This window comes from Heterodontus francisci, chromosome 37 (assembly GCF_036365525.1).
Source record: "Heterodontus francisci isolate sHetFra1 chromosome 37, sHetFra1.hap1, whole genome shotgun sequence".
NCBI lineage: Eukaryota > Metazoa > Chordata > Chondrichthyes > Heterodontiformes > Heterodontidae > Heterodontus > Heterodontus francisci.
In genome coordinates this window covers 18,560,552-18,584,198 of record NC_090407.1, presented here as the reverse complement: position 1 = coordinate 18,584,198, position 23,647 = coordinate 18,560,552, and the positions used below count along the sequence as shown (strand labels likewise).

The window sequence follows — 23,647 nt, the reverse complement described above, 5'->3', positions numbered from 1 at the left end:
GGAGGCCTAATTGGATAGCTCTTTCACAATGGGCCGTATGGCCTTCGTCTGTGCTGTATCAATCTAGGAATCTATTCTCAAATAAATAACACTTAGAACCTTGTGTCAGATCACAAGACCGAGCATATGCTCGCAACCCTCTGCAGGTCTCAGAATCACACAGAATCACAGAATTGTTACAGCACAGAAGCAAGCCTTTCGGTCCATCGTGGCTGCACCGGCTCTCCGAATCAGCATTTCGCCTAGGGCCATTTCCCCGTCTTCTCCCCGTAATCCTGTACATTCTTCCCTTTCATATAACAGTCTAATTCCCTTTTGAATGCTTCAATTGAACCTGCCTCCACCACACTCTCAGGCAGTGCATTCCAGACCTTACCCACTCACTGCATGAAAAAGTTTTTCCTCATGTCGTTTTTGTTCTTTTACCAATTACTTTCAATCTGTGCCTTCTCATTCTTGATCCTTTCATGAGTGGGAACAGTTTCTTCCTATCTACTCTGTCCAGACCCCTCATAATTTTGAATACCTCTATCACCTCTCAGCCTTCTCTTCTCCAAGGAAAACAGTTCCAACTTCTCCAATCTATCTTCAAAACTGAAATTCCTCATCCCTGGAACCATTCTCGTGAATCTTTATGCCTTCACATCCTTCCTAAAGTGCGGTGTCCAGAACTGGACACAACACTTCAGCTGAGGCTGAACTAGTATCTTATACAAGTTCAACATAACCTCCTTGCTTTTGTACTCTATGCAACTATTAATAAAGCCCAGGATACTGTATGCTTTATTAACTGCTCTCTCAACCTGTCCTGCCACCTTCAATGACTTCTGCACATGTACACCCAGGTTCCTCTGCTCCTGCACCCCCTTTAGAATTGTACCCTTTATTCTATATTGTGTCTCCGTATTCTTCCGACCAAAATGAATCACTTCACATTTCTCCACATTGAACTTCATCTGGCATCTGTCTGCCCATTCCACCAACTTGTCTATGTCCTTTTGCAGTTCTTCCTCAGAATTCACAATGCTTCCAAGTTTTGTATCATCTGCAAACTTTGAAATTGTGCCCTGTACACTAAGGTCATTAATATATATCAGAAAAAGCAAGGGTCCCAGCACTGATCCCTGGGGAGCTCCACTACAAACCTTCCTCCAGCCCGAAAAACATCCATTAACCACTACTCTTTGTTTCCTGTTACTCAGCCAATTTCGAATCCATGTTGCTACTGTCCCGTTGATTCCACTTAGCTCACAAATCTTTGCTCACAAGACCTATAAGTCGGCTGGCAATAGTCCTCTAGGCTTCGTGGCGCTAATCCAGGAGAGCCAAAGTGAGTTGCTGATGGTGCTCATCTTGCCTTTTGTTTACATTCGTTGCTAACAGTTCCGCCAACATTGTAGCTGGGGGTTGTTGGATCCCCAAGTCTCACGAGATTTGGCGTTGATACTTCGCGTGCGCGGGCGGGCGGGCGGGCGCAGGCACGCCTCATCGCGCGCACGCAGGCACGCAGGCACGCACGCCTCATCGCGCGCGCGCAGGTAAAATGAACGCGAGACGCCTTTCGGGGCGGGCACAACCTAACCCGATTACCGGAAGCTCCGGGAGGGTGATCGACGAGCACATTGACCAATAGAACGTCGATCCGACAGACGAAGGGGCGGGAGGGTGGAATGCTTGGCCCAATCGTCTGCGCGGTACGGGGAGGGAGCGAGGAGGGGGGCGGGCTGGGTTCTGTGCCCGGTGCTCAAGGTTGGTTGAGCGGCGCTCTCTCAGGCGGTCGGGTTTAGGGATGTAAGTGGGGGACTGAAATGGCTGCCGAAAAGAAGCCGGAAGGTAAGGGGCTGATGAGGCCGGGATGGGGGAAATTTTCAGTCTGCAAAAAAATCACTGATATTTAATTTTTAATTATGATGACAATCTTCGGGACGACGGAAAAAAAGCTAAATCTCACAGAACAAGGGGGTGTGAGGCGCTGCGAATGGAGCAAAAAAACGGTTTATCTTAAATATTAAAATCCGCTGTGTGTGGAATATGGAGAAAGGCAAACGATTTCCTCACAGAAACGGAGCAAATATCTGAATTTTTTTTTTATCCTCAGCAAACTGTCACTTTCTACAGAGAAAGGAAAAATATTATTTAAAATAAAATCAAATATACAAGGTTGTGTGGTATTTGCTGACGGTAAAATCCACAAGAGGGCGGTAACGGATTGTTTATGTGGTGTGAAAGTGATTTAACTCCTCGCTCAAATATTGAAATACTTTTAAGTAATCTCCAAAATAACATGCAAGATCATTATCGACAAGTGGAAAATTGCACGCCACGAATAACCTCAGATATTTCGTTTGGCTTAATTATGGTTCAGATGCAAATTTGCAAAAGATAAAAATTGAAGGATTATAGATTAAATATTTTGAACAAATGTTGTCAAATTCTATGTGGAAGATAATTGCTGTCAGAAGTTTTGATTATTTAATCATTTTATTTTAGGGACAACAGTAGATTCAAACTGCAGTACGTAGATTCTGCATGCTCTCAATTTATTCGAATTTCTAAACTTATTAGAAAAGTTTTAAATAAAAATGTACAACTTAAAAAGGCCTTTCTGAAGTGCAACTTGTTAAATACATTCTCTATTATTGAATTATCTTCCATTTTACTGTTTCAATAAAATATATATCAAGAACTAGATTTTCAAACACTAATGCTTTGAAATTATAAATATGACAGTGTAATGAAACTCTTGCAAGTCAACTGTTCCCATCATGAGAGAACAGTCTGTAATTTCCCCGTATACACAATTTGTGCAAATGAGGAGAAAGCCATGCATGAAATAGTAATTCCAAGTAAATTTTTGTAATTGCTGTCTGCTATTATTTATTCTATTAACATAAAATGCTGATTGTGCTGGTATATTTTACTTGCAGATTTGTCATACCTGAAACATTCTTTGTATATGTTACATAACGAAAAATTGTTACTTGTAGATTTGACCGATGCATAATGTTGGTGGAGATTCCCAGGAATCTAGGGCAAAGATTACTTATCAAATCAATTTTTTAGTAAATGGGATTTAAAAAAAATTCGCTCATGCCAGTAGCAGAGAAACCAATTTTTGAATATATTGTACAATATTTTGTTTAAAATGAAAATTTTATTGTGCTAATCCATCAATGGAAATTGTTCACTACTGTGTTTGTTGGGGTGCATGGGGGCATCATTATAAGGTTTTTAAAACTATTTATTGATTGTGAACATAATCTTTTGAAAATATGTATTTCTTAGAGTTTTTAAAAATATTGGAAAGCGGCAATTTTAACTCTTTGTTTCACGGCTGCTGTTTGACGTGTGGAGCATGTCTCTCTCACAAGTAATACATGATGTGGACGCAAATCAAGCCTGGCTCCGTGCTAAGAAGAGTCGGTCTTTATTTGTGCCCATATGATGAGCAATGTATTCCTCCTTTTCTGGAAACAGATTCTTGTCGCACCTATGTAATGTCTTTCTTCCTTGAAGATTTGGACTCCTTTCATAAATAATTATACCAATATCAATTCCACTGGACAAAGCTATTTTAATGGCGGCCAGGATTTTTCTTATGTCTTCTTGGCTGCTGGTTTTGCTTGTGATTAAATGATCAGTTTTTCATTCAACAGAAGGACCAGGTATTAGACTCAGAGAGACCCTGCTTGCTTTCAGCAGCTTCCTCTCTCCCCTGTAGGCATTTGAGCAGCTTACAGTATTTCTGTCAGACAACAATAGCAATGAATCAAACATTCAATGGTAGATTGTGTATTATCTAAGTCAAGCTGTCAGTTCAAGGAATCCTTTTGTAGTTTTACCTATTCTCTGGCAACTTAGTACCAAGTAATTACATCACTGCTCTTCATGGAAAAATGAAGTAAAGATAGCTCTGAAACTAGAATTAAGCATACCTTTTACGAACATACGAATTAGGAGCAGGAGTAGGCCACTTGGCCCTTCAAGCCTGCTCCGCCATTCAATAAGTTCATGGCTGAACTGATTACTCCACATTTTCACCTACCCCTGATAACCTTCCACCCCCTTGCTTATCAAGGATCTATCTACCTCTGCCTTAAAAATATTCAAAGATTCTGCTTCCACCACCTTTTGAGGAAGAGAATTCTTAAGACTCACGACCCTCTGAGAGAAAATATTTCTCCTCATCTCTGTCTTAAATGGGCAACCCCTTTTTTTTAAACCATGACCCCTACTTCTAGATTCTCCCACAAGTGGAAGCATCCTTTCCACATCCAACCTGTCAAGACCCCTCAGGATCTTGTATGTTTCAATCAAGTCGCCTCTTACTCTTTTAAATTCCAGAGGATACAAGCCTAGCCTGTCTAATCTTTCCTCGTAAGACAGCCTGCCCATTCCAGGTGTTAGTCTAGTAAACCTCTGTACTGACTCCAACACATTTACAACCTTCCTTAAAGGAGACCAATACTGTACACAGTACTCCAGATGCCCTCTCTACTTTTGTATTCAATTCCCCTCGCAATAAACGATAACATTCTATTAGCTTTCCAAATTACGTGCTGTACCTGCATACTAACTTTTGCGATTCACGCACTCGGACGCCCAGATCCCTCTGCATCTCAGAGCTCTGCAATCTCTCAACATTTAAGATGATATGCTTTTTTATTCTTCCTGCCAAAGTGGACAATTTCCCACTTTTCACATTATACTCCATTTGCCAGATCTTTGCCTACTCACTTAACCTATCTATATCCCTTTGTAGCCCCCTTATGTCCTCTTCACAAGTTACTTTCCTACCTATCTTTGTCATCAGCAAATTTAGCAACTATACCTTCGGTCCCTTCATCTAAGTCATTTATATAAATTGTAAAAAGTTGAGGCCCCAGCACAGATCCCTGTGGCTCACCACTCGTTTCATCTTGCCAACCAGAAAATGACCCATTTATGCCTACTCTGTTTCCTGTTAGCTAGCCAATCTTCTATTCATGCCAATATGTTACCCCCCACACCATGAGCTTTTATTTTCTGCAGTAACCTTTGATGTGGCACCTTATCAAATGCCTTCTGGAAATCTAAGTACAATACATCCACCGGTTTCCCTTTATCAACAGCACATGTAACTCCCTCAAAGAACTCCAATAAATTGGTTAAACATGATTTCCCTTTCACAAAGCCACGTTGACTCTGCCTGATTACCTTGACTTTTTCTAAATGCCCTGCTATACCATTTTTAATAATAGCTTCTAACATTTCCCCCAAGACAGATGTTAAGCTAACTGGCCTGTAGTTTCTGCTTTCTGTCGCCCTCCCTTTTTGAGTAAAGGAGTTACATTTGCTATTTTCCAATCGAACGGAACCTTCCCCGAATCTAGGGAATTTTGGAAAATTCAGACTAACGCATCAACTCTCTCACTAGCCACTTCTTTTAACACCCTAGGATGAAGTCCAGCGGGACGAGGGTACGCGTCAGCCCGCAGCTCCAACAATTTATTCAGTGCCACTTCCCTGGTGATTGTAATTTTCTTGAGTTCCTCCCTCCCTTCTATTTCCTGACTTACAGCTAATACTGAGATGTTACTGGTATCCTCAATAGTGAAGACCGATGCAAAATATCAGTTCAATTCATCTGCCATCTCCTTATTATCCATTATTAATTCCCCAGACTCACTTTCTATAGGGCCAATGCTCACTTTGTTAGCTCGTTTCTTTTTTAAATATCAATGGAAACTCTTACTATCTGTCTTTATATTTCGAGCTAGCTTTCTCTTGTACTCTAATTTTACCTTCCTTATCAATCTTTTAGTCATTCTTTGCTGTTTTTTATATTCTGTCCAATCTTCTGAACTGCCTCCCATCTTTGCGCAAATATAGTTTTTTTTTCTTTAAGTTTGATACTATCTTTAACTGTTTCAGTTAACCACGGATGGCAGGTCCCAACTTTGGAATTTTTCTTTCTTGTTGAAATGTATCTTTTCTGTGTATTCTGAAATATCTCTTTAAATGTCTGCCACTGCTTCTCTATTGACCTATCCCTTAACCTCATTTGCCTGTTCACTTTAGCTAGCTCTATTTTCATGCCCTCATAATTGCTCTTACTTAAGTTTAAAAATACTAGTCTTGGACCCACTCTTCTCTCCCTCAAACTGAATGTAAAATTCAATCATATTATGATCGCTGCTACCTAGGGGTGCCTTAAATATGAGATCATTAATTCTATTCTGTTGCACAATACCAGGTCTAGTATAGCCTGCTCTCTGGTTGGCTCCAGAACGTATTGTTTCAAGAAATTATCCCGAAAACATTCTATGTACTCCTCATCAAGGCTACCTCTGCCTGTCTGATTTTTTCCAGTCTATTTGTAGGTTAAAATCCCCCATAATTATCGCTGTACCTTTCTGACAAGCTGCCATTATTTCTTTCTTTATACTCTGTCCTACAGTGTGGTTAATGTTAGGTGGCCTGTACACCACTCCCACAAATGACTTCTTGCCTTTATGATTTCTCATCTCTTCCCAAATTACTTCTACATCCTGGTCTCCTGAACTTGGGTCATCCCTCTCTATTGCGCTAATACCATCATTAATTAACAGAGCTACCCCACCACCTTTTCCTCTCTTCCTGTCCTTCCTAAATGTCATGTACCCTTCAATATTCAGGTCCCAATCTATGTCATCCTGCAATCATGTCTCTGTGATGGCTATCAGATCGTACTTACTTATTTCTATTTGCGCTCTCAGCTTATCTGTTTTGTTTCGAATGCTGCGTGCATTCAGATACAGAGTCTTTAGTTTTGTCCTTTTGTTATTTTGTAACCTCTAGCCTTATCTGTTGATTTACTCTTAGATTTGTATGCTCTGTCCCTTCCTGTCATTGTCTATCATTTCCCATATTAATATCTTTTTCTCTTGCCTCGTCTCTACTCCTTGATTTACCACATCTTCCCAAATTTGAACCCTTCCCCCCCCCCCCCCCCCCCACTATTTAGTTTAAAACCCTCTCTACTTCCCTAGTTATGCGGCTCGCTCGAACACCGGCCCCAACACGGTTCAGGTGCAGACTGTCCCAACAGTACAGCCACCACTTTCCCGAGTCCTGGTGCCAGTGCCCCACGAACTGGAACCACTTCTACCACATCAGTGTTTGAGCCACGCATTAATTTCTCTAATGTTATTTGCCCTATGCCAATTTGCACGTGCCTGCTTAATTTGGTGCCTAGCTCCTCATACTGACTATGCAGAACCTTTTTCCTTGTCCTGCCTATGTTGTTGGTACCTACATGGACCACGACAACTGGATCCTCCCCCTCCCACTGTAAGTTCCTCTCCAGCCCTGAGCAGATGTCCCGAACCCTGGTACCAGACAGGCAACGCAGTTGTCTGGACCCTTGCTCTTTGCTGCAGAGAACAGTGTCAATCCACCTAACTATACTGTCCCATACTAGCACTACATGCCTTTTTTCTCCCTTCACTTGAATGGCTTCCTGTACCATGGAACTCCCTTCCTAACAGCACTGTGGGTGTACCTACCTCACATGGACTGCAGCAGTTCAAGGCAGCAACTCACCACCACCTTTTCAAGGGCAATTAGGAATGAGCAATAAATGGTGGCCTAGCCAGCGACGCCCACATCCCGTGAATGAATAAAAAAAAAAGGTTGCTCATCCACCCTGAAACCATGTGCTGATGGCAATAATGGAAATTAAGTAAATCAAGATTACTGAAGCACAACATTATTGTGTTAAGCAATTATTGTTGCTTGTCCATGGTTTAAAAAAATACTGTCCACTTGGAAATTGCTTGGGGCAGTTTAGAAAAAATAACTTTCTTATTCCTTCAAAATTCTAAATGCTCCATTTATGTCCTCTTCCTCTCCACCCTCGCTCACTCATTCTTCCCCTGGGCTTCAGAACTTTGTAATTTCTCACCTCCCTCAGCCATTCCTTCCTTCTTGCAATCTACAAGATTTTAAAAACTCAGGCTTTGTGTTATCTAATCACTTGGTTCATCGTCTATCCTCAACTTTGGTGATATCCTGCACTATGGGCCGCTGCCAACCCACGTTGATCAACAGGATGAAAGAAAATGGAAAGAATTCGCTGATCTATTGGACAAATCCCACAACCACCATCGCCAGCCTATTGCTAAATATTGTACCGAATGATAGATTGATACTTTTGAGTCGATTGAGTTGTGTCTATATATCTTGAATTTGTGTATTTGAAATAGATTTTTTACATTTTGTGATACTGACAAAATGTTTAGGTACGCAAAAATGTAAATGTAGAAAATATGTTGGGACAGTGGTTTTGTTTCCCATTCGTAATGAATTGAAGTGTGTTGATCATTGGAGAAGGCAGAATTCCTCTTTGTGATGGATTGGTGGTGGCTACATCACTGGAGTGTCATTTCATCCTGAGTTAATGTATGTCCATTAAGCTAAAGGTTTTGTCAATTGACATGTATTAATCCCCCTTCTGAAAATTCTGACTCTCCCTTGCTGGGCTGGTGTTCTCTGGGAGCCGATCATCTCTGGTACCTAGATCAAGGATTCATTCTTCAAGTGTGAGTCAAGGCAGAAAGTGATGGCAGGATGTTTTATAATGGGAATGCCATAACGAAACTCAGTCTTGTCCTCATCCGTGTCCACATTTTCTAACAGGCGCTATGACTGATTTCCCCACCTACCCTTTCTCTAACCTTGTGGTGCTGAGACCAAGTTAATTAGTTTTTTTGTAGAATTTTTGTTTCTTGAAAAGTAGCAACTTTTTGGATATTGGAAAAGTATGATTCTTTTCGTGTTTAACTGTAGGATTGTAAAAGGAAGGATCTGCAATTTGTAAAACTGGATTTGTGTGGAAATAGTTGCTGTAGCAATAATCTCTTTGTGGGTGTCTTTGGCATTCTTCACAAAATAAAGCTTTTACCAAATATGCTAATGAGACAAAATGGTTGCATATTGGCATTGCTCCTAATTTGCCAATGTAATTTGTTCCTATGCCAGCAATATCGAGTAGAAGACTAGTATTGCAAGAATGTGCTTGCAACAGCAAGTGGAGGTGCCAGTGATATCTAGTGGCAGAACATTGCAATCACAATGGATATGACAGTGACATAGTGCAACATAGAAACTAGGAGCAGGAGTAGGCCATTCGGCCCTTCGAGCCTGTTCCGCCATTCATTATGATCATGGCTGATCATCCAACTCAGTAACCTGTTCCCGCTTTTGCCCCATACCCTTTGATCCCTTTAGACCCAAGAGCTATATCTAACTCCTTCTTGAAAACATACAATGTTTTGGCCTCAACTGCTTTCTGTGGTAGCAAATTCTACAGGCTCACCACTTTCTGGGTGAAGAAATTTCTCCTCATCTCAGTCCTGAAAGGTTTAGTGTAGGATTAAATTCTGTTATCCAATCTAGATGTTTTGTGTTATGCTGGAATGAAAATTTGTGCATTGGACAAGTCGCTGCACAACCAGGTGTAAAATGGTTTAAAATAAAAGAAATAAAACTACTAATGTGGAAAAGTGATTTATTGGTGGTTTTTGTTTGTTGGCATTTGCTTTGCATTGCTCCTTTCTGAAGAAAAAAAATTCCATGATCAGAAACACCATTTTTTTGGAAATTTCAGAATTTGTTTTAATTTGAATAATGTTCTAAAGGTTGACTGCAGTCATTATGGTTTATTTATACATTTCTCCAGTTGGGTATACCTGGAATAGAATGTAGATCATTGTAGTTTAGCATCTAGTAACAGAGCTGAGATTCCCCCCGCCACCACCCGCCCCCCCACCAAGCTGGCCAGGGAGCCTGGGCACTTTGAAGGTCAATGAACTGTTCTGTGTTTTGGGACTGCAGATTGTCTAACTGTAGTTGGCTTTTTTTTTAAAGTTACTATATTGAGTGTGCTTAGTATGGATGAGCTGGACATACAGCCAACCAAATCAGAACTCAGTGATGCCATTGATTCTCTAGCCAGCGGAAAAGCCCCTGGGAAGGACAGCATTACCCCTGAAATAATCAAGAGTGCCAAGCCTGCTATACTCTCAGCACTACATGAACTGCTATGCCTGTGCTGGGACGAGGGAGCAGTACCCCAGGACATACGCGATGCCAATATCATCACCCTCTATAAAAACAAAGGTGACCGCGGGGACTGCAACAACTACCGTGGAATCTCCCTGCTCAGCATAGTGGGGAAAGTCTTTGCTCGAGTCGCTCTGAACAGGCTCCAGAAGCTGGCCGAGCGCGTCTACCCTGAGGCACAGTGTGGCTTTCGTGCAGAGAGAGCGACCGTTGACATGCTGTTCTCCCTTCGTCAGATACAGGAGAAATGCCGTGAACAACAGATGCCCCTCTACATTGCTTTCATTGATCTCACCAAAGCCTTTGACCTCGTCAGCAGACGTGGTCTCTTCAGACTACTAGAAAAGATTGGATGCCCACCAAAGCTACTAAGTATCATCACCTCATTCCATGACAATATGAAAGGCACAATTCAACATGGTGGCTCCTCCTCAGAGCCCTTTCCTATCCTGAGTGGCGTGAAACAGGGCTGTGTTCTCGCACCCACACTTTTTGGGATTTTCTTCTCCCTGCTGCTTTCACATGCGTTCAAGTCCTCTGAAGAAGGAATTTTCCTCCACACAAGATCAGAGGGCAGGTTGTTCAACCTTGCCCGTCTAAGCGAAGTCCAAAGTACGGAAAGTCCTCATCAGGGAACTCCTCTTTGCTGACGATGCTGCTTTAACATCTCACACTGAAGAGTGCCTGCAGAGTCTCATCGACAGGTTTGCGGCTGCCTGCAATGAATTTGGCCTAACCATCAGCCTCAAGAAAACAAACATCATGGGGCAGGATGTCAGAAATGCTCCATCCATCAATATTGGCGACCACGCTTTGGAAGTGGTTCAAGAGTTCACCTACCTAGGCTCAACTATCACCAGTAACCTGTCTCTAGATGCAGAAATCAACAAGCGCATGGGAAAGGCTTCCACTGCTATGTCCAGACTGGCCAAAAGAGTGTGGGAAAATGGCACACTGACACAGAACACAAAAGTCCGAGTGTATCAGGCCTGTGTCCTCAGTACCTTGCTCTATGGCAGCGAGGCCTGGACAACGTATGTCAGCCAAGAGCGACGTCTCAATTCATTCCATCTTCGCTGCCTCCGGAGAATACTTGGCATCAGGTGGCAGGACCTTATCTCCAACACAGAAGTCCTCGAGGCGGCCAACGTCCTCAGCTTGTACACACTACTGAGTCAGCGGCGCTTGAGATGGCTTGGCCATGTGAGCCGCATGGAAGATGGCAGGATCCCCAAAGACACATTGTACAGCGAGCTCGCCACTGGTATCAGACCCACCGGCCGTCCATGTCTCCACTATAAAGACGTCTGCAAACGCGACATGAAATCGTGTGACTTTGATCACAAGTTGTGGGAGTCAGTTGCCAGCGTTCGCCAGAGCTGGTGGGCAGCCATAAAGACGGGGCTAAAATGTGGCGTGTCGAAGAGACTTAGTAGTTGGCAGGAAAAAAGACAGAGGCGCAAGGGGAGAGCCAACTGTGCAACAGCCCCGACAAACAAATTTCTCTGCAGCACCTGTGGAAGAGCCTGTCACTCTAGAATTGGCCTTTATAGCCACTCCAGGCTCTGCTTCACAAACCACTGACCACCTCCAGGCGCGTATCCATTGTCTCTCGAGATAAGGAGGCCCAAAAGAAGTATGCTAAAGGCTGTAATACACTTGAGGGGTTATTGGGGAGGTGGTGGCATAGTGGTAATGTCATTGGACTAGTAATCTAGAGATCCTTGTTAGTCCTTTGGGGACATGGGTTTGAATCCCACCACAGCAGATGGTGAAATTCGAACTCAATTAATAAGTCTGTTTTTTTAAAAAAAAAAGCTAGTCTATTGGTGACCATTATCAATTGTTGTTAACCCATCTAATTCACTAATATCCTTTAGGGAAGGAAATCTGCTGAACTTACCTGGTCTGGCCTACCTGTGAATCCGGATCCACAGCAATGTGATTGTCTCTTGAGTACCCTCTGAAATGGCTTGGCAAGCCATTCAGTTCAAGGGCAATTAGGGATGGGCAATAAATGCTGGCCTAGCCAGTGATGCCCACATCCCACAAACAAATTTTAAAAATCTTTATCATTTGCTGTAGCCTTGCGCATATATATATAAAAATATGCAGTTTAATAAACATTGTTTAAAACACTGAAGTTGATATTTTCAATTTCAGTAGTCAACTTTTCTCCTATTGCTAACCACTGTTATGGTTTGTGTCTTCTGGTAGAGACTTATTTGGTACTAAATTATGGCACAGTGGAGCAGGGTGCATGTCACCTTGGATGAGAAGCATACAAGCTCTGCTTTCATGTTAACAGCCAGCTCAGCTCCTCAGATATGAGTTAATTAGTAAAGTATATTAAAATACCCCTGTCGGAGTTGTAGGGAGCAGCAGGTTCCATTCCCGTCTGCCCGGGTTAGCTGATGTCAGCCAGTAAAGCATTAAGATGCTGAAGTTGCTCCTGGTGCCTCTGATATGGGGAAGGTAACTAGGCTTTTTCCTCTTGATCCGTATCTAGGTGACCCCTTTTGGAAAATGCATAAATGTGGATATATTGGATGAGGGCAGGATTGGGTTCAGGAGTTTATGCCCTCCGTGATTGTCAACAGATTATTCAGTCACTTTTCAGGCTTTCGAGTGAGGCACTTGAGAGAAAATTGGCAAAAATAGAAGTACTTACTCGCAAGTTGATTCAGATTTTAATGACAAGGTACAAAGAATAGGAGCTTGGATTTCCTCAAACTTGTAATGGAATTACATCTATGTAGGCATGTATATGAAATGCAATAATATGCCCTTGTTCATGTGCAGCAGTGCCATTGACTATGGGCAGTGTAACCTCACTGGTAAAATTTCAGTGACGTGTAATAATGGGCACAGGAAGCAACAACTTGCATTTATATAGTGCCTTTAACATTCCAACATGCTTCACAGAGGGAGAGCGAAAGAAATAGATGCCAAACCAAAGAAGGAGATATTTGGAGGAGTGACCAAAAGCTTTGGCTTTAAGAAGGGTATTAAAGGAGGAGAGGGAGGTGGAGAGTCATAATGATTTTAGGGAATTGCTAATGGTGGAGTAAGAGGTGTTTGATGTGGGATGGGTTCCAGGCAGCAGATGGTTGAGTTGAGATTTACAACGGGTTGAGGATAGGAAGTCAACTGGAAGAGTAGTGGAATAGTCGGGTCTGGAGGTGCTGAAGGCATGAATTAAGGTTTCAATAGCAGATTGGGTGAGGTTAGAGGTGGAGGCCGGTGTTCTGGAGGTGGAAGTTGGCAGTCTTTGTGGTGCACAGGTTTTGTGATTGAACGGTCAGCTGAGTGTTGAGTAGGACAGTGAAATTACAACAATTTGATCCAGTGGCTGGAGAAAGAAATTGAGTTGGTGGCAAGAGTATGGAGTTTGTAATGGGGCCCAAAGATGATGGTTTTGATGTTCTCAATCTTTAGCTGGAGTATTGTGGCTCATCTGACTGGATGTCAGACAAGCAGTCTGACTGCACAATGGCAGTGGAGAAGTTGAGATAGTTGAAGAGCACGAATTAGTGTTATCAGTGTAAATATGGAGGAGATATCATGTACGTGGATGATACCAAGGGGCAGCATGTACAAGGGGGCCAATAATGGATCATTGTGGGGAAACTGGAAATTATGCTGTAGAAGTTAGAAGATAAGCGAATGTGAAAGATGTTCTGGCACCTATCAAATGGTTAAGGGTTGAACCAAGCAAGAGCAGTTCCTTGGAGTAGAGGCATTGGAAGGAGCATGATGTGGTTAACCTCAAAGGTTGCAAGGAGGATAGATAGATAACGCACCATAGTTACATATGATACCCATTTGAACAATGCACCCAACTCTTTTGGTACAATTTGCCTTCTCAAACTTGGGCTTTGTCAGAAGGAGCCATTTTTGAACTGTTTAACAGTTGCATGAAATACTTGTAGGTGCAGGTGTCACTGGTAACTGTGGATGGAGCAATTCACAATGCTGCTGTCAGTAGTCGGAGTGTTATGAGTCAGGAACTTTGCAGAAAAAGTTTTTGGCTCAGCATTTACTAATTTACTTAAGCCTTCTGATAATGCTAACACACATGTACATTAAAAGGATTTCCAGTGAAGGCACACTCCTGAATAATAAAAACAATACATAACGATTCCATGGTGTAGTTATTTCTGACAAATAATCCACACAAAATTATATGCCATTTTTGGGAGCACTTAGACCTTGCATGTTTGTGCAACTGGAAACATTTTCATTTTGTTCACATGTAATTGGGTCTTGGGGAGTGGTGGTGGCTGTCTGAGCCTGAATGGTTCTCGATTATTGTGAGTTAGTATTGCAGCCATTGACAGTAGCAGAGTAACCTTCAGCAAGTGTCCCAGAAGTACAATTAAAACTGTCTGATAATGCACTGTTTGGAGACTATCTAATTCACAAAGACCAGGAAGGTTCCAGTTTGATCTCTGGTCTCTGCTGAGTTAGCTTGTCTTTGCCATATGATGATATGGTGGCTTCAATTGACCGCTGGTTTTCTGGGCCAGGGAGGCAAAATAATTGACTCTGCATTTCAGCTCCTGATCGCATTCCAGTGACTCCTGGTGTCTGTTTGTATGTGGGCATGCACAAACAAGCACACTTGAACAGCTTGCTTTGTGGGGTCACACGTGAAATATGGTCAGTTGAGCAAGGTGTTGAGGCCAGCCAATATCCATATAACTGTACTTCAGCATGACTCACTGCCTTTGCGGGAACGGGTGGGGAGACAGGCATTCGATACTTGGAACTTATTTCTTGGACCACCAACTTGGTTCACTGCATCTTCATTGTTTCTGCTTGTGAGTCATGTCACGTGCATTATGTATATTTTTATACGCATGTTTTGATTAAACATTTTTTTCATGGAATCAGGATATAACATATTCCGTGAAACGTGTGTGCATTTGTTTGAGCTTGTTTGGTAACTTTTTAAAAGGATTGTAGGATATTACTGCTTTTTGGGTTGCCTATCCTTGTTTTTGCTTAATTTCTAATATGCAATTTAATTTATTTTTCTTTAGCACATACTATATATCTGAGAGTCTCTGATTTCTGTGCTTTTGTCTAATTTTGTTTTGTAACATTAAGTGCATTATGTTGCTGTATAATTAGGTGTGTAGGACAGCCAGTATCTCTGGCTTTGAGACCTTGTTCCCATGGGGAACTGAAGCCTTCGAGCTCCAATTACAATCGCAGCATGTCTTCGGGAGGTGATGCTGAGATCAAAAAGAGGAAGAAGTTTGCAATCCGATAAAGCAAAAATTGAGGAAGGAGCAGAAGAGCAACCCAGGAACGAGCCCTAAAGTAAAAGCCAAGTATTGCGGATGCTCCACAGATTGAACTTCAGGGATCCTGAGCTTTCTTATCCCATGTTCAATATAATTTTAAAAAATCAATTATTGATGGGCATTCCTTAAATAAATATACAAAATAACTTTGTTAGAGTATTGACAGTATGGGCAATTTCATTTTTTATCTAGTCTGTACTGAGCATTACAATGATGAGAACAGATCGGATAGAGTGCAAGGAAGGTTTCCTCTGTCAGTACATCTCCTGCAGAGTACCCAACTGCCCCCCTCACCACCTACAGTCCAGATTATTGAACATTTTATTTTTAGTCAGAAACCCTTTTGTCTTTCAGAGTTAGTAATGTCAAACCTTCTAATTCCATTCGGGATTCATTTGTATGAGAGACCAGATTAAATGTATAGTTCACATGTGATCCACTAACCCGTGGCCATATGTTTCCCCATCCTTGACTTGGAGTTCTTGCCAAACCTAGAGTGTAATAGGGACTACTTGGAGGGTGAGTTACTCTTGGTTGTTACTGCTGCCATGTTTCCAGGTGATAAGACATAGTTGCAACTTATCTATACTTTCTTTTTTGACTAGGAAATGGTGTGTAGCATGTCAAGGAGAGAAGAAAAACAAATTTTCATGATTTTCTTTTGGTATTGCAGCAATATATAAAGATAAGTAGTGGTATAATCAAACTACATATGTTCAATTATCCATCTTCAGACAGGACTTTTGCTGAACAAAACTGTTTGAAACATTGCTTCATTACACAATCTGCTAATGTTTCTTTTGCTATTTGTATTGTACATGTTTTCATTCTTGTGGCTGGTTATTGCAGGACCAAGTTTTGTGAACCATTGGTTTTCTGGCATTTTCATTGTCTAAGGGGAGTTATGATGGACTGTGGTGATTCCAGCGTATTGTTTCTATGTAGTATACCGTGTTGTATTTGTAACTGTGGAATACAAACGATTAGCTACCGAAAAGCATCTATTGAGCTGCTTATTGGCGCAACAGGTTGTGCAATACAGTCAGCACTGCAAGATATTTTCATTTACTGAGTAATGACTATTAAAGTATTCCTTTTGAAGTTATTAAACTGAAAATTTTGATAGAATTTAGAGGTTTTCTAATAAACTAGCAATGTTTTTAAAGACAAGTCCTAATGTGCGCAGTTGATGGTGTGTGCTGGGTAGTGATGGTTTTGATTATTTTAACTATGTCTTTACACAGCTTAATGTTGAAGACAAACACACCCCTAACTTTGCGAGTGATTCTGTTTAGTCTGCCATGCCATTATGCTGTTAGTGACTTTGATACTTTGATTAAAACTTTAAATGTGCAGTAAATTATCATTAACTTTGATAACTAAAAGTAGATAAATAGTTCCAAATATAGTGGTGTCTCTTGCCCTTTACAGTGTTTTTTTGGCATGAAGTTGGATTCACAGTGACATGTATTCAGATATGCAGACTTCTGTTAAATTAATTCTTCTCAATAGGCACACAGGAATTGCTGAACTCCATTTAGTTCACATTTCACCAACCTAATAGTTGCATTATACAAAAATATTGGAATTGTTGACTGATTGTGACAATCGATCTCATTAGATTGTCTACAACAGGCAAAGAAAAGGCCTGCTGCACTTGCCACCATGATATGTCTCAAATTACTCATATTCCTAGTGGATTGCATGGCCCACCACTGAGCCATACAAACTAGGAAGCTCCCAGGTGTAATCCTCTGAGTTCTATTCTCTTGCTTTCATGCATCTCATGGGGGTGTGGGTGTTGAGGGGGGGGGGGGGGGTGTGGGTGTTGAGGGGTGGGGTTGACCCTGGGGGAAGACTCCATGTAAAAACACACTTCCAAGACTTGCTGTCCTAATTTCCACAGTACAGTGTCAGCATTCTAAAGAAAATAGTGCAATCTTTGCAGAAAATGTTTATTAGTGTACTGCAAAAAAACTAACATGCCAGCAGGTCAACAAATATAGAAAAAAATTAGAAATCTGATTTCCTACATTTGGCTAGCCACAGTTTGAAAGCCAAAGGACATTGATAAAATTACTGCCATTAAAAGGATCAAATTGGAAATAAAAGACCAAAGAAAAAAAGATTCAAAGAATAAAAAAAAACAGAGGGTGGGTAGTGAAGTCAGGTAGTATATGTTTCTTACTCCTTTTAGATCTTAGTTCTAATGTAGCCAGGCTGTTGGGCTGAAAGTCTCATCTGCCTGCTGAATTTGAGTCTGCATTGAGCTTGATCAGTCTCAGTTGTGGGTATGAGCCCGTATTGCAAAACAGTCCATAATTTGACTTAGATTTGTATTGAGTTGACTATCTTACTCTTGGAGGCCATACACATAGTGAGTTTGAGAAATGGATGTATGCATTAGGAGGTGGTCCTTTGGTGTTAAAGTGAGAAAACTGTGTTATGGCAGAGTAGGGATACTTTTCTCTGCTTTTAACTGGAAATGCTTGATGCTGAAAGTGGAAAAATGTTTAATTTTTCAGCATTGGATGTCCCTTACATTGATGACCACAAAAATGCACAGGCCATAGTACTTGTATCGCAATCATTTGTCAGTGCAGATGAAGTTGTGCACTGATGACATGGAATGGCCTGGTTGTGCCTGTCTGACATCCACAACCAGGAAATAAAACTGATAACTGAACAAAACAACTTTTACAAGCTCTACAATATACAATGATTTCAATGCTGCACGTCTTGTTTTTGGTTCTGATGACAGTTATAAACTACTTAAGCATCCTCCTTGAAGTTTATGACATGACCTGAACTCCCTTGATGAAATTACTGCATTGTAATCATTTCTGGCTATCTATTGTTCTGGACGTAGTGTAAGCATATGCTTATATAATGTTGGAAAACCCGAAAGTAACAAAGAAAGGTATGCAGTGATGTCATTAAGGAAGAAATGGGGAAAAATTGTCGACTTCTCTTGATAGAGAAGAAGGAATATAAATCATACCCTAAGCTCTTAGGAAGATTTAGATTCCTGATCTGAGAAGAGCTAACTAATGTCAACCAGAGGCAGTTCCAGGGACCTGCAATACAGCTCGGAACCTGCAGTACATCTCAGTATTGCTGTTAGGAAGGAGAAGTTCTTATACGAACATAAGGATTAGGCACAGAATTAGGCCATTCGGCCCCTCGATCCTGCTCTGCCATTCAATAAGATCATGGCTGATCTATTTGTGTTTCGAATTCCACACTCCCATTTACCCCAATACCCTTTATTCCCTTGCCTAACAAAAATCTATCTACTTCCACCTTAAAAATATTCAATGGCCCTGCCTCCTCCACCTTCTGAGGCAGAGAGTTCCAAAGTTGCACAACCCTCTGAGAGATTAAATTTCTCCTCATCTCTGTCCTAAAAGGGCATCCCTTAATTTTAAAACAGTGCCCCCTAGTTCTGGACTCAGAACTCTTCTCCACATCCATCTTGTCAAGATCGTTCTTATTTCTTATTATTTCTCCTTCTTATTTCTCATTACCAGCCAGTTATGTGTGGAGTGAGGATGAGATCAGGCTTGAAGTATGATGCTCTCCACAGTCAAAGGTCTTGACTTTACTCAATATTTCAACTGGTATCTGAAGAATGACCACATGGGTAAGTTACAGAAGGGTGATTGGTCAAAGGTGATAAGCAAGTGAGCTGGGGGTGGTGCCCCACCCCTGGCTCACTTGCTTAAAACCTTTGACATTTCTAATATTTGCTAGTTCTGAAGAAGGGTCACTGACTTAACTCTGCTTCTCTTTCCACAGATGCTGCCAGACCTGCTGAGTGGTTCCAGCATTTCTTGTTTTTATTTCAGATTTCCAGCATCTGCAGTATTTTGCTTTTATTACAGAAGGGTGATTGCTGTTTGTAGAACGGTACCTCAGCAAGCAATCAAGGCTGGAAATTAAGTGATTCATTTGCAGAGGTGAAGGTGCCGATACTTCCTTTTCATTGGGAACATAAGTGCTCCTGAAGTGCTTTCCTACTGGGGGAAGAATACATCTTTTCTTCTTTCACTTTGTTAGTCGAGTAAATGAAGGTATTTTCGCTTCAGTTTTGTCCCTCTCGACTCCTGAACGTACTTGTTTATTCTGGGATATGGTTTCATGAGCATTGGCCATCCTCTGGTACCTTACCCAAGTGGCCATTTTTTTACTTGAAACTGTATGGTGAGGATTGCACAACTGCACTGATATTGAAGACTAGCTTGATCCTGTTTTCACCCAACGTTCGCAAGGTTACAGTTCATAGCAGAGGCTGCTGGATAATAATTTTTTCCCCTCTCTAGTTTGATGGTCCTGATGTTTTGTTATACCTCTACTGCAATCTGGCTGAAATCATCTGATTCTGCATAGACTGGGAATGAAACCTGTTCCATATGAGTTGGCTCTAAAGTATACGTATCGAATGAGACGTTGGAGTAGCATTGTTCCCTTATGACCACTAGTGGACATGGGAACTTATAATGGAAATAGAGAAGTAAAAGCTGAGTTTTGTGGCGTTAAAATAGAGACTGAATTGCACTGTATGCCCTGTCCCAATTTTTCCCCACCTGCTAACTCTGGTTCATCTGAAGCATACTCTTAGTCTTGTCGCCCATGTGCAGTTCTGTGGGAGATCGATTAGTAAATTATTCAAGATCTTTAGTCTGCATGCACTTTTAGTCGACAAAACCTATTTCTGTTTTCAGGTTTTTGACGCACTGCTATCCATGTTTTCCATTACAAATTCCTTTACCTACATTTATAATGGAAATTGCCTATGTAAGCTTGTCTGCTGTAGTTGTGCCCTTCTGTCAGTGTTGGTGATGCATCTTATTTTTGTGTCCCAGCTCCTGAACCTGTACTGCACAGAAATATTAGAATCTTATGTATGAGCACCCTGGCCCAATTATTCCCCATCCTGTAAACCTGAACCTGAAGACTGCACTTGCTCTCGATTTCATGTATGCAATGTTATGGAAGATCAGCCACTATATTATAGATATGCTTTAGGTTTGATGAAAATAGGGCTTTAACAATAGGTAGTGCAGCAATTATTTTCCATTTTGTTTCAAATCATATGTATTTTTCAAACTTTAATTTCTCCCTATTCTCCTGGAACTAGACTGTTGCCGGAGTATAATTCCATAGGTGTTGGTCATTCTCTCTTATCTTGGCCAAATGTCCATTCTTCATCCCTGGGGGTATTCTGTTCAATCCTGGTCATGGCCGCGCATTTATACTTTCCAGCCGGAGTCTGTAGATTGTGATCAATAGTGGGAGCACTGATATAATTCTTTTCACCTTTATCTGGTGCGATGGCCAATTGTAAGCCCTACCCTGGCTGAGATGAACTAACTGAGCATAGATCAGCAATCACAGGTGGAAGCTTATGGCCTATATGGCTTAGTGCTACAATGAGTATTGATTTTCTCCACCAGACCACTGGGTATTGGCACTTGAAATTTTTGTAGAGTTCATTTTCCAAAGTTTTTCTTGGAAAAAATATCAAAGCTTAGTTTTGTCGTCTGGAGCACTTGGATGCATGTACGAGGACTATGCCTGGGGGAAGGACCAAATATTTTTTGTCAAAAGAAATTGCAGTTTTGAGACAAAAATGGTGATTTTAGAACCAATGCCTAGCAGCTTTAGATTCCCTGTTTCTCACCCATGTTGACAGCAGTGTTTGCCTATTAATGTGCCATAAGCATTTTATCTTGATATACTGGTGCTCTGTACATTTTTTTTGTAACATAAGTATGTTACTATCTTATTCCTGATCTTGGGATTTGATGTTGCAGCAGCAAAACAACTAGCCAGTTATTGAATATATGATGTATCATAGATTGCTACAGCACAGAAATGGGTCATTTGGTCTGTTAAATTTGCACAGTTTTTCTCTACATGATCCCACTTGCTTGCTACCCATCCCTTAAATGTTCCTCTTTTCAAGTAACTATTTAACATACTTAAAAGAATTATTGAATGTAGGGAATGTGGCGGCCAACTGTACGGCAGGATCCCACGGAGTGCAACATATGTAGGTTATTGTCTCGGGCTAACCCAGAGTGTAGCAGCCTCTGCATTTTTATTCAACCTGGGCTGAGCTTCCAATCCGGTAACCCCTCCATTTACTTCGTCTCTTGTTTTTTTTTTACACCTTTATCTCATTCCATCTGTCACTGAAACCCACAAACATGCCTTTGCCACTTCCAGGATTCTTCAATGCTCTCCTGATTGGCCTTTCATCCTCCATTTTCTGTATACTTCTGCTCATCCAAAACTGTGCTGCCCATATCCTATTCCACACCAAATCCTGTACACCCGTCATCTTTGTTCTTGCTTTCCTACATTGTTGTCTCCCAGTCCCCGAATGAAAGAACTTGTGTTTATATAGCACCTTTCATGACCTTTCGCTGGAAAGCCTTTGGTCCATCCTATGAAATACTTCTGAAGTGTGGTCACTGTATGGAATGTGGCAGCCAGTTTGTGCATAGTATGTTTCCACAAACAGCAATGAAATAAATGATATTCTCTGTTGTAGGTGCTGGGTGAGGGATAAATGGTGGCCAGGACATTGCTTCAGTCTCATCCATGTGTTTAAATTCCACCATGGCTTTTTTATTCAGAGATACAGCACTGAAACAGGCCCTGCGGCCCACCGAGTCTGTGCCGATCAACAACCACCCATTTATACTAATCCTACATTAACCCCATATTCCCTACCACATCCACACCTTTCTCCTACCACCTACCTACACTAGGGGCAATTTACAATGGCCAATTTACCTATCAACCTGCAAGTCTTTGGCTGTGGGAGGAAACCGGAGCACCCGGCGGAAACCCACGCAGTCACAGGGAGAACTTGCAAACTCCACACAGGCAGTACCCAGAACTGAACCCGGGTCGCTGGAGCTGTGAGGCTGCGGTGCTAACCACTGCGCCACTGTGCTGCCCAAATGGAGACATTTTAATCAAGAAACTTGCTGGTTTCTGGTGGAGTCAAGATTCAAAGCAGTTGGAGTTAGCTGGCTCCTCTGATGGCTCAACTGGATAAGATTGAGCAGCTGAGCCGTACAGACCAGGAAACACCCAGATTTGATTCTTGGTCAATGTTGAGATATCTGACTTGCCTTGGGGCAATGGTGAAGCATTTCATTTGCCCTTTCCATCCCATGTCTCGGGCAGAGAAAAATTAGCGTGCTCGCTTCCACTTGCACCTGGGTTACACTTCAGGAAAATGTATACATTTGGACATTGGGTGAGGAGTAGTTCGGGCTAGCCAGGGATCCTATATTCCATTTCATAATTTGAATAACCTGCCAGTGATCACTGTCTAAATTCACACATGAAGATTGACTACACAGCAAGGATACTAGAAGGTGACCAGATCCCACAAAAACATATTCTAGCCAAGGGTTCCATGCCTTCCGGTTAGAAAATTGGCATTAAAAAAAAAAATGGCAAGTAGAGAAGTTATGGTGATCACACTGTTCTCTCATAAGTTTCACTTGTTATCATTGCTCTTGGTAATTGTACTGCTGTGCATGTGGTGGACCAGTACTCATTTGGAATTAATAATGCTGCACGGAAAAATATACATTATCACCTTTTGTATAATGGGTTTTTGCTTTGAATTGCAGAGTAACACTTAATTTAAAGTTTTAATATATGTAAATTAAGTACATTGCAAGCTATTAATATGCAATTCCGGTAAGAGTAATTCCAAACTGCTGAACTGTGCCTGGAAAGGTGTTACGGGTTTAGAGTTTAAAAAAAAAAAAATGTGCTAGGGTGTTTGCCAATCTCATATTTAACTCTCCCGATGCAACTTGCGACCCAGAATAAAAAAGAAGGGTTGCATCAAGAGTCAACACATTGGCCTGGAATTTGCGGGTGTAATGACAGTGAAACATTCGGTGTCCGCTGTCTTTACTCTGAAACTGACAGCAACTTCTGCCAACTGCACATGCACAGTTAAACACAGAAATCTAGACGTTACTGTCAGTGATTCCCTGCTCATCCACAGGGTGTGCTTTTTGAAGTCCTTGCAGATGAAAATCCATTCAAAATCACTGATTTGATATGAGTTCCCACTTTTTATGATATTAGTCTTGCTGTTTAAAAAGAACACTAGTTACACCTTGTTGAATGAGGTCTAACTGGGTTTCTAATGATGTACTAAGTCATAATTACTGCTAAACGGCCTCTCTGTTCCTGAAAACTAATTTTATATT

General features: G+C 41.5%; 1 protein-coding gene across 6 annotated transcripts in view; it reads left to right on the top strand.

Annotated features, from left to right (window-relative positions):
- Window positions 1–1,749: 1,749 nt before the first annotated feature.
- The window catches only part of LOC137352094 (calmodulin-binding transcription activator 1-like), a 1,221,793-nt gene continuing 1,199,895 nt past the window's right edge, over window positions 1,750–23,647 (top strand). For all 6 annotated transcript variants that reach the window (XM_068017185.1, XM_068017183.1, XM_068017181.1 and 3 more), the window contains exon 1: window positions 1,750–1,833. In XM_068017185.1, the coding sequence (XP_067873286.1) occupies window positions 1,809–1,833 (25 nt within the window). In that variant the 5' untranslated portion in view covers window positions 1,750–1,808. The remainder of the gene's footprint in view (window positions 1,834–23,647) is intronic.